This window comes from Bombina bombina, chromosome 3 (assembly GCF_027579735.1).
Source record: "Bombina bombina isolate aBomBom1 chromosome 3, aBomBom1.pri, whole genome shotgun sequence".
Taxonomy (NCBI): Eukaryota; Metazoa; Chordata; class Amphibia; order Anura; family Bombinatoridae; genus Bombina; species Bombina bombina.
Window position 1 is genome coordinate 747,041,307 of NC_069501.1, and position 12,041 is coordinate 747,053,347.

Genomic DNA, 12,041 nt, shown 5'->3' on the forward strand with positions numbered 1-12,041 from the left:
TCCGCCGCCTCAGAGCTGTGGTGTTAAGATCGCTGCTTCTTAACTTCCGCTTCAGGCAGACCTGAAGTGGAGTGGGTTGGAAGCAGCATTCGCTGCTTCATAAATCGACCCCTAGGAGTAAATTAGAAAGTTGCTTAAAATTGCATGCTCTCTAAATCATGAAAGACACAATATGGGTTTAGTATCCCTTTAACCCTTTCCTGCCGGGGTTAAAGTGTCTACATCGGAACAACTGTTCTGATGTAGACAAATTGAAATCACGTGATCGTGCACACGATCGCAAGATTTAAATTATTGGATTGGGTCTGCGGGGCATCCCTATAACCCTAGGAACGCCCTCCAGACAACGATCAAATCCAGGAAGCGCAGTAGGCTTCAGGACAGCCGTTGGCTATGATGTTCTATTCCGTCATAATGGCTCTAAAGCCCAGTGTAATTATGACGGAATAGAACGGCATAACAGCATTAAAAGGTTAAGAAAATGTATTGTAAAAATGTTTGTATTTAAATTTGAAATGTATTGATGTTTATTTCAGTTTTTACTGCAATTGTCTCTCTGTGGTACTAGTAGATTCTGCTGCATTTGACAAGCTTATTAGAGGTTTTATTTTTTTTAAGTATTGCTTTTTATTTAACAGTTCAAGGTTCCACATTAAACACAAAAGAGTAAATAATGCATATGAATTAAAAAATAATAAAAAGTGTCAGACTTAGTTTAAGAGGAATGAAAGTAATTTCAGTGTAATGTCTTATCACAGATTTTAACTACAGATATTCTAGTAGATTTTGTCAAAAGAAACATTTTTACATAGCATCTACCCCCGATGTCAGAAAATGGAAAATATTTTTTAACTCATACAAAATAATTTTAATTGTTAGCCTAACATTGTCAGGTTAATGATTAAATAAATCATCATATTTTATAGCCCACACTTATACAACTGAAAAATATTATTAGCTGCAAGAATTTTATTTTACCTGAGTGGACATATTTGGGTTAATTTATCAACGTGTGTGCCTGCCTGTGATTACACATATGGCTGCTCTTGCAATGTCGCCCCCTGCTCTTGTGCAAGAGCAGGGATTGTCAATCATCCATGTCTGATTAGGGATGATTTTAAATATGATGCAAAACAAAAACAAAAACAGAGGCGCCACATGTGTGGATCAATAAAACCAGAAATCCAGTAAAGGAGTAGAATAAGGGTACTCACAAACGGAGCGGCACTCTCTTGTGCCAGTAGAGGCGGGCTGGTTTTCAACAGCAAACCAGCTGGCTGTATGTCTCCCAGATAGATAGAGTATGCTTGTCTCCTGGATGTCAAACACCGGCCAAAAACTGCAGTGGAAGGAGGAGGAAGAGCTACAGTGCCCTTAGGTTACTGCTATGAGGATAGTAACACCAACACCAGACTTATGTAAAAGTATAAAATCAGTATTTTATTATACACAATAAAAATACCAAATGGTATAACAAATTACAGCTGGGTGATGACAACCTATCTCCCCATAGACCATACAATATAGCGACGCGTTTCTCGGGGAACACCCCGTTTCCTCAGGCTTGTAGCCTGAGGAAACGGGGTGTTCCCCGAGAAACGCGTCGCTATATTGTATGGTCTATGGGGAGATAGGTTGTCATCACCCAGCTGTAATTTGTTATACCATTTGGTATTTTTATTGTGTATAATAAAATACTGATTTTATACTTTTACATAAGTCTGGTGTTGGTGTTACTATCCTCATAGCAGTAACCTAAGGGCACTGTAGCTCTTCCTCCTCCTTCCACTGCAGTTTTTGGCCGGTGTTTGACATCCAGGAGACAAGCATACTCTATCTATCTGGGAGACATACAGCCAGCTGGTTTGCTGTTGAAAACCAGCCCGCCTCTACTGGCACAAGAGAGTGCCGCTCCGTTTGTGAGTACCCTTATTCTACTCCTTTACTGGATTTCTGGTTTTATTGATCCACACATGTGGCGCCTCTGTTTTTGTTTTTGTTTTGCATCATAGAATACATCATCCAGTTGGGTGAAGACAGAGAGCAGCCTGTTCAAGTTTTGATGGACATTTGAAGAGACTCGCTGGACTTTCCAGACTGGGTTACATACACCATTGATTTGTATACTTTTTATGTTTTATATATTTTTTATTATATATTTCATTTTGTCCACATTTTATGTATTAGTATCCACTCTATATTTATGCGCCTCCTATAGGAGCCCAGTGATAGTAATATCACGGTGACTCCCGTATAGTTCTATGATTTTAAATATCCAGCTCAGAGCTGGTGGATTGGTTAAGAGGCTACTTCTTAACTATCAGTTGCATACTCTCTCCTGCTAGTCAAACAATTAATTGTGCTGGTATCGCTTTCAGTTTCATGGAACGTATGCCATTTCAGACCGTTTTTTGGCAGGACATTATATTTAGTTTTGTTTGACTTCTGACATGAAATGTTCAAGTGTGTTTTAAAACAAATCTTGTCGATTTTGTTAATTCAAAAATTACATTTAAAATCCATAGTAGTAGTCTATTAAAATATATATTTTTTACCATGAACATTAATGCCGTTGATGCATAGGGGCCGAATTATCAAGCCCTGAATCGAGCTTGATGCCAATGTTTCTGCGCGAGCCTTCAGACTTGTCAGAAGCAGCAGTTATGAAGCAGCGGTCTAAAGACCGCTGCTCCATAACTTGTCTGCCTGCTCTGATGCTGCGGACATCAATCTGCCCGATCCTATACGATCAGGCTTATTGACACCCCCTGCTAGTGGCTGATTGGCAGCAAATCTGCAGGGGGCGGCATTGCACAAGCAGTTCACAAGAACTGCTTGTGCAATTACGCTGTCTGCATTTATCGATGTGCGGCGGACATGATATGCCTGCACTTTAATAAATTGGCCCCATAGAATTCAAGCTCTACAAAATGTAATTTGTTAATTAATAAATTATTAACATGACATTGAAATTCATAATAATAATAATAATAATAATAATAATATATATAAAATATATAATAAAAAATCACCAAACCTGCATTAAAGGGGCAGAATGTTTGTTGTTTAAGAAGAAAGATAATCCCTTTATTACCCATTCCCCAGTTTTGTATAACCAACACTGTTATATAAATATATTTTTTACCTTTGTGATTACCTTGTATCTATGCTTCTGCAAACTGCCCCTTTATTTCAGTTCTTTTGACAGACTTGCATTTTAGCCAATCAGTGCTCACACCAGGGTAACTTGATGTGCATGAGCTCAATGTTATCTATATGAAACACATGAAATAATGCCCTCTAGAGGTCAAAATGCATTCAGATTAGAGGCAGTCTTCAAGGTCTAAAAAAAATTAGCATATGAACCTCCTAGGTTTAGCTTTCAACTAAGAATACCAAGAGAACAATGCAAAATTGGTGATAAAAGTAAAATTGGAAAGTTGTTTAAAATTGCATTCCCTATTTAAATCATGAAAGTTTTTTTTGGGATTTGACTGTCCCTTTAAGGGGCAGTATAGGTGAAAATGTTTCATTTAGCAAGTTGACCTAATTTTCTCTTCCTTGTGAGAAATCCGCCAATTCACTTTAATATCACCTTCTATTTTTGCCCATCCTCCCTTTCCCCTTCTGCCTCACTTTAAAAACAAAATCCTACCCAACCTCTCCTCCAGGAAGAATCTATAGGACATGATGCATATTTATATCTCGCTATGGCAGAAACTAATGCCATGACATTCTGAAAGGGGTTTTATCAAATAGTGAGTTTCCACCATGGGTTTCATTAAATTTTCCCCCAGAATGATCTCAGTTTTCTGGCATTCCACAAACATCACATTGCTAAATAAGTCAGTAATGTGGACTCAGTAACCATCTGCTTCCAATTGGCAATATGACATTTTCAATTTAAATTTCAATATAATTAAACTAAAATGCTGTTAAAACCATATTTGATTTACAAATATATTTAGCAGACTGTGTTTTCTAGTTATAAACTAGATTTCTAATAAGTCTTCTGGTAGTTAGGTAAAAGAAAATAAAAAACAAAGGATAATTGGCAGTCAGGTTGTTGGAATAAAGCATTATTATGGGCAGCAATAGTTGACTTGTTGAAGGCAATTGTTAGATAAGTCTGGTTATATGGCCAGTGTACAAGCACTGGTATGGTAACCTCTAGGAAAGTGCAGTAAGATAATCAGGGTACACAATTTATCAAGCCAGTGTTACCAGCTGCACTGAGAAAAAAAATGTGTGGAATTGAATAAGCAAGAATGGGAATGCCATGACATCTTGCAGTGTACCAAATTAGTGCAGTTTACTACAAATGCAAGCAGAGAGCATGCAACCACACTGTACCACAGCAATCATTTGAAGCCTCTGGGTTACACATAAGTCCAGTGGTCATGAGTGTGCTATGATATAACCCTCTACCATTTCAAGCACAACTTCTGGGTGTTCCCAAACTTTTAGTTGTAGTTAAAGGACCCAAGGTCGAAAATTGTTAATGCTGTCTACCTTAACCAGAGCAGGAGACAAAGGAGTAAGCATGATTTGAGAATAAAGAAGATGGAGCTAAATATAAAAAGGTAAAATACTGCAAAAGAACCAATAAACCTGTGAACCAGTGTCTTCGAGAGAGCAGACAGTTGAAATGGCTTTCTAGACAGCCAGGCAGGATCTATAACTTAAGAGATAATATAGACACTGAAATAGTCATCTATCATTTACTTCTTTGGTTCTCAGTACATGTAGACATTTGACCAAATTATAGATGACAATTATGCTTACAAAAGTCTGAGAATAGTCTAAGACTTATTATTCATCCTTTAATACTTCAGACAGCCCTAAATGAAACTGATTTTTGATACTATGATAGCACTATTGGTCATAATTCCATGTAGTCCATCAAAGAAAATCTTCAACACTGAAGACTTCTAAAATGTAATTGTGCTTTAAAAAATACTTACAGAAATATAAGAGTGTTACTGCCGCTATGCTTAAGTTCATGATCCAGGTGTTTTACTTTAAATGGACATGAAACGGAAACATTTTCTTTCACAATTCTGAAGGAGCATACCATTTTAAACAACTTTCCATTTTACTTCTATTACCAAATTTGCTTCATTCTCTTGTTACTCTTTGTTGAAGGAGCAGCAATGCACTACCGGAAGCCAACTGATCACATCTGGTAAACCGATGACGCCCAGTAGTGCATTGCTGCTCTTGAGAGTACCTTTGTTTGCTTTTCAAAAACATATCAAGAAGAGAACGAACCAAATTAAATAGAAGTAAAATGGAAAGTTGTTTAAAATTGTAGGCTTTATCTGAAGCATGAAAGTTTAGTTTTGTCTTTACTGTCTCTTTAACCAATGATCTTATCATATAACTTTGTTACAGTCAAAATGATATATAAAGTACATGTCTTCATTTAGAAAAGCAGGTTGCATGCAAAAACAAAATCTGTATACTGTGTACAGTTGCCAGCCCACTTCACTAGGGTATAGGAGTCGTCAGATCTTAATGCAGTTGATCTGTCTAAGCTCCAGCGAAGTTATCTGCTGGGTAAAGTATAATTGTAAAGCTCCAAATATATGTAAGAAAATGCAGTTTGTGCATCTTTTCACTTATGAAATTTTAATGACAAATCTGTCAAATAGAGCTAGCTGCAACTATCACAGGAGAGGCTCGCCATCTTCCAGAGCAGTAAAGTCAGAACTCAATATCCTTGTAACACAACATACAACATACAATGGACCTGTTCTGTGATTGGATAAAAAATGCATCTATGGTGGGATCGATAAAAGTACCAACTGCTCTGGTCACCAAATAAATAAGCAGATGTGTTCTGTGTACAAATTAAAAACACTTTTATTTTGATATTTAAAAAATAAATAAAAAAGATAAAAGGCAGGCAAAACATAATCTATGTGAGACACCTCTGACAAGTTTTGCACCTGTTGACATTATATCAAAGATAATTTAATCGTTTTTTTTCTTTGGTGATCTGAGTGGTTGATAATTTAATGGATCCTTAGATAGAGATGTTGACTTTTATCCAATCAAAGGACAGATCCATTGTTTGTTATATTGTCTGGAGAGCAGTCAAGAAATTCCTCTCCAAACAGGCGAAACCAGTCAAGGCTTTAGAGTGATTTAAATCCCAAAACTTTGCCATATGCATCGCTATATTGTTATGATCAAATTATTGTAATATCTATTATATAAATTGTACTTACTATCTACTTATATTTGATTTCTCATTCATCTCTCTGTTAGGGTGATTTCACATGGAACAGTATGTCTGGGCGCAGCGTTCGACTGAAATCAGTCCCTATACAAAGCCTTTCTGAACTGGAGCGTGCACGACTGCAGGAAGTTGCATTCTACCGTCTACAGCAAGACTATGACTTAAGCTGCCAGATAACTATTCCCAAAGGTAAGGATATGGCTTGTTTGCTTCTTTGTTTTCATGGGATAGATTTACTTTCTTGTAAGCTCTTTCAATATCACTTGAATCTTTTTTATTACAACATTGTTACAAAGCTTTTGAGTGTCTTTTGAATTGGAAAATTTTTATAGAAAATATTGCCATAATGATATTGTACTATAATGATCATAATATCAAAATATCTAAGTTAAAAATTACATAGTTGCAGGTTTATAAATAAAACTCAGAAACAGTAGAGTGATTATATAGAATATAATTTTCTGTTAAGTATTTGATTACATTAAAAAGAAGCAGTGGAAGGCTGCATAGTAAGTATATATTGTTTGCTGTTTTGTTTCTGAAAGTCGTTAAAGTATGTATACAAGCTGTAAAGTAAGTTTATGTGATTTTCAGACTGTTCCAATATTTTCATTGATGTTGTTAACCAGGGGTGCCCAATAGGTAGATTGAGATCTACAAGTAGATCGGGAAGGCACTGCTGCTGGATTGCGGCCTATGTGATAAAAATGATGTGGTCAAGTTAAGCGATCTCAACACTGGGGCATAAGTAGAGTATGGTTGCTAGGGATACCACTTTATCTACCGCAGTGTGTGAAGGGGCGGGTGATTAAACAGTCTGATGGTCAGACACGAAAAGTGCTACAGGATTTCAATCAATCAATGTAGATCATTTTTGAATGACAACATAATTGGCCTATCAAAAGCATGGTTGAGTGAGTACTCTCTCAATGGATATGGCGGTATAGTATAGTAAGGAGGGTGAGCATCAATAGATAGAAAAAGTAAAGGTGGAGGCTGCTGTGCCATGCTAAAGGAAGAAGTCTGATTGATGTCTGGCAAATGAACGTGTTGACCCTGTAAGAAATGGTCTTCATGGCGCGCTATTGAAATTTATTTATGTAAGTCTCACTGGGTCATATCAGGTCAAGCCCGTGGCGCAAAGTAAAGGGGGTCAGTGGCAGTAATTTGAATGCAGTGTTTTCTAACATGGTACAAGGAGTTCCTCCTGTTAACCCGAATTAAAGGCAGTGCTACATTTGTCGTCAGGATCAATCTGTTGTTTCTTTATGCTTTTGCACATCCATGTGTTGCTAAATCATGCAACATTAAAGGGATAAGAAACATTTTTTTTCATGATTCAGATATAGTGCATGCAAATTTAAACAACTTTCTTAATTACTCCTATTATCAATTTTTCTTCATTCTCTTGGTATCTTTATTTGAAAAAGCAGGAATTTAAGCTTAGGAGCCGGCCCATTTTTAGTGGGTAGATCTCGTTGAGCTGGTCATTTGAAAAGTAGATCCCAACACAAAAAACTTTAACAGGATAAAGAATAAAATGCTAATAGCAAAATAATGCAATTGTTTATTGAAAGTGGCACCCTCCTTTGGGATATAGGTTTATAATTAAGAATTCCTTATAGCTGAGAAACAAGTTAGAAGCCTATAAGGCCTATTTATCAAGCTCCGTATGGACCTTGATGCCCTGTGTTTCTGGCGAGCCTTCAGGCTCACCGGAAACACAAGTTATGCTCCATAAAATGTCCCCTTGCTCTGAGGCAGCGTACAGACATCGCCGGAAATCAACCCGATCCAATATGATCGGGTTGATTGACACCCCCTGCTAGCAGCCGATTAGCCGCGAATCTGCAGGGGGCGGTATTGCACCAACAGTTCACCAGAACTTCTGGTGCAATGATAAATGCTGAGAGTGTATGCTGTCAACATTTATTGATGTGCAGTGGACATGATCCGCAATATCGTATCATGTCTGCTCGCACGTTCTTAAATAGGCCCCTATATCTTACTAGAGGGTGTTACTGTGTTTTATAGGAATTTCCATTAAAGATCAATGTGTCAAAGTATAATTAGCACTTTACTCCCAACTACATCTAAAATAAGAATACTTATGGAATTATTGGATAATTAGACCCTAGTTAAATCTCTCTCTCTCTCTCTCTCTCTCTCTCTCTCTCTCTCTCTGCACAGCAGGTGTGTTAATAGCAAGGCATGCACAGCAGGTCTGTTAATAGCAAGGCATGCACAGCTGGTTTCAAATCGAGATAGCAAGAGAATGAAGAAAAAATTATAATAGGAGTAAATTAGAAAGTTGCTTAAAATTGCATGCTCTATCTGAATCACGAGAAAATCTCTCTCTCTCTCTCTCGTCTGTTAATAGCAAGGCATGCACATCGGGTCTGTTAGTAGCAAGGCATGCACAGCAGGTCTGTTAATATCAAGGCATGCACAGCAGGTCTGTTAATAGCAAGGCATGCACAGCAGGTCTGTTAATAGCAAGGCATGCACAGCAGGTCTGTTAATAGCAAGGCATGCACAGCTGGTCTGTTAATAGCAAGGTATGCACAGCAGGTCTGTTAATAGCAAGGCATGCACAGCTGGTTTCAAATTGAGATAGCAAGAGAATGAAGAAAAAATTATAATAGGAGTAAATTAGAAAGTTGCTTAAAATTGCATGCTCTATCTGAATCACGAGAAAAAAAAAATTGGGCTTAGCATTCTTTTAACCCCTTAACGACCAAGGACGTGTCAGGCACGTCCTACAAAAAAATACAGTTAAGGACCAAGGACGTGCCTGACACGTCCTCTGGGGTTTCAAGCTCTGGAAGCGATGGTGATCGCTTCCAGGCGCTTTCAGGGTATTGCAGTGATGCCTCGATCCATCACTGCAGACTAAATATAAAAAATAAATAAAAAATAATAATTGTTTGCATTTTATTTTACAGTAATTTCATGTTCACTATAGTCTATAAGAAACATGTCATGATACATATAGGCAGATTTTAGAGCATCTTTCCATTTTGGAATGTATGTACATAAAGCCAATTGTTGATAATTTATGTTCTCCATTCTTTTTCAGTTACTCTGTTTATATTTAAACATTAGAATAAAATCTTGTATTGTAATGTAGGAGTCTTTGTTTCACATAAAGAACACTTAGAGGCATATTTATCAAGCTGCGTGCACACGGAGGTACACGTAAGAGCGGGCTGGGCCGCTCTTACGTGTAAATGAGAAAAAGCTGGAAATGAGCAGGTGTGCGGAGGAAGGAGAGAAAACGGTATGGGATTTACAATCTAAATATCTTCAAAAGACTAATTTTTTTTATTTTTTAAAAGGTTATCAACTCTAGTTCAGTTCAGTAAACATTAAAATACAGTATCTTCTTCTGTAAAGAACATCAAAGAACAAATTAAGCTTTAATAACCATTTAATATGAATAATTTTACATCTGTCTTTGAGTTAGATCTTAAAGGGACAGTCTAGTCAAAATTTAACTTTCATGATTCAGATAGGGCGTGCAATTTTAAATAACTTTCCAATTTACTTTTATTATCTAATTTGCTCAATTCTTTAGATACTTTTTGTTGAATAAATTGCAATGCACATGTGTGAGCCAATCACAGGAGGCCTCTATGTGCAGCAACCAATAAGCAGCTACTGAGCATATCTAGATATGCTTTTCAGCAAGTGATATCAAGAGAATGAAGCAAATTAAATAATAGAAGTAAATTAGAAAGTTGTTTAAAATGTCATGCTCTTTCTAAATCATGAAAGAAAAAATGTGGGTTCCATGTCTCTTTAAGACTAAACTAAATTTCTTTAAACATGCGCTTTTGGAGAGAAAAAAAAAATAGATCATCACCTGCTAATGTGTTTTCTGTGTTGGTAGTATTGCCACTTTTGTTTGCAAAAAATATCAACATGCAATGAAAAGTGGCACAGTTTGTGAACTAGATTACAAATGATAATGCATATGTTCATATTAAAGGGACAGTGTACACCAATTTTCATATAACTGCATGCAATAGACACTACTATAAAGAAGAATATGCACAAATACTGATATAAAAATACAGTAGAATAGCTTTTAAAAACTTACTTAGAAGCTCCCAGTTTAGCTCTTTTGATGAGGTTAGGCTGGGACACACACTGAAAGGGGCTGATAAAGCAGAAAAAGCAGACACTCCCCCTCCACTGCATATGAAAAGACCCATTACACACACAGGAGTCTGTAGACATCGGTATACATCTAAAACTTTGGGGTTTGGTTAGGAGTCTTAAAATTAGCTCAATGTTATTTAAAAATCTGCAAAACTATACAAAAACACTCCCAGATGGGCTATACAAATGGATCTTCTACAAAACATGTATGCAAAGAGAAATCTAGTGTACAATGTCCCAGTGTGGGACAATAAAGAAAAAAAACACACAAAAATCTCAAAACTTGAAATCATTCTCCAAGTTTTGCTGCTTTTCCTCAGTCTGAGGTTCCATAACAAATGAAAAAAAAGAATGGGTATAGTCCAAAGCATTTTATCCTAGGAAGAATCAGACAAACCCCTAGTATACAAGATAATTGTACAAAATACAGTCTAGTGATAAAGACCCCCTTCTCTATATGTAGAGAGAGTATTAACAACCCTTTAGGATAATTATCCAGAAATATATTTACACAAAGAAACCACATTTCTTTGGAAGCACCTCTTTTGCCCGAGTAAACAAGTCTTATTTAACCTTTTCTTATAATGTAAACCCATCATTTGATTTACAAATGTTGTTGTCCTTCTTGGAATCCTTTTATCTTGCACTAATGTTCAAGCCTTTCTGAAAGCAGACTTGTATATTGAACTTAAAGTTTTATAAGAGATTTATATAGTGGCAGAATCATGCAGTATTTCAAAGGAACGCTTTTGATTGTGATGTTTTGCTAAACGCAAATACAGAGGCATTAACATATATCTTGCTTTCTTACAAACATAGCTTTGTTTGTCAGTTGAGGTTAACCTTAAAGGGATAAAGTATTGTAACATTGGATTCCACTTAAAGGGACACAAAACCCCAAATTTTTCTTTCATGTTTCAGATAGAGCGTACAATTTTCAAAAACTTTCTACATTACTTCTATTATCTATTTTGCTTCACTCTCTTGATATATTTTGTTGGAAACCATACCTAGGTATTCTCAGGAGCAACAATGCACTACTTGGATCTAGCTGCCGATTGATGGCTGCACATATATGTCTCTTGTTATTGGTTCACGAGTTAGCCCCTAACAGTGCATTTCAACAAAGAATACTAAGAGAATTAAGCAAATTTGCTAATAGAATTACATTGGAAAGTTATTTAAAATTGTATGCTTTATCTAAATCATGAAAAAATTATTTTAGGGTTTATGTCCCTTTAATGTGTTGTCTCTGCTAATTGAAACCACAACCTAATGAAATGTGCTGAGCTTTCAGGTAGAGCAAACCTCATTAGCTTATCCATCTATATTTACACATAATTATTCTTATCTTCTCTCTCTATACACAATGAGACTAAGGGGTAGATTTATCATAGTGCGAGCGGACATGATATGATGTAGCGTATCATGTCCGCTGCACATCGATAAATGCCGACAGCGTATGCTGTTGGCATTTATCATTGCACCAGCAGTTCTTGTGAACTGCTGGTGCAATGCTGCCCCCTGCAGATTCGCGGCCACTAGCTGGGGGTGTCAATCAACCTGATCGTATTTGATCGGGTTGATTTCTGTCCGCTGCCTCAGAGCAGGGCCCCAGTGGCGTCACTAGGGG

At 36.8% G+C, this 12,041-nt stretch overlaps 1 protein-coding gene across 1 annotated transcript in view; it reads left to right on the plus strand.

Annotated features, from left to right (window-relative positions):
• ARHGAP6 (Rho GTPase activating protein 6) overlaps positions 1-12,041 on the plus strand; it is a 454,435-nt gene that overhangs the window by 252,451 nt on the left and 189,943 nt on the right. The window contains 1 exon segment of the mRNA XM_053707592.1: positions 6,274-6,433. Within this exon segment, the coding sequence (XP_053563567.1) occupies positions 6,274-6,433 (160 nt within the window).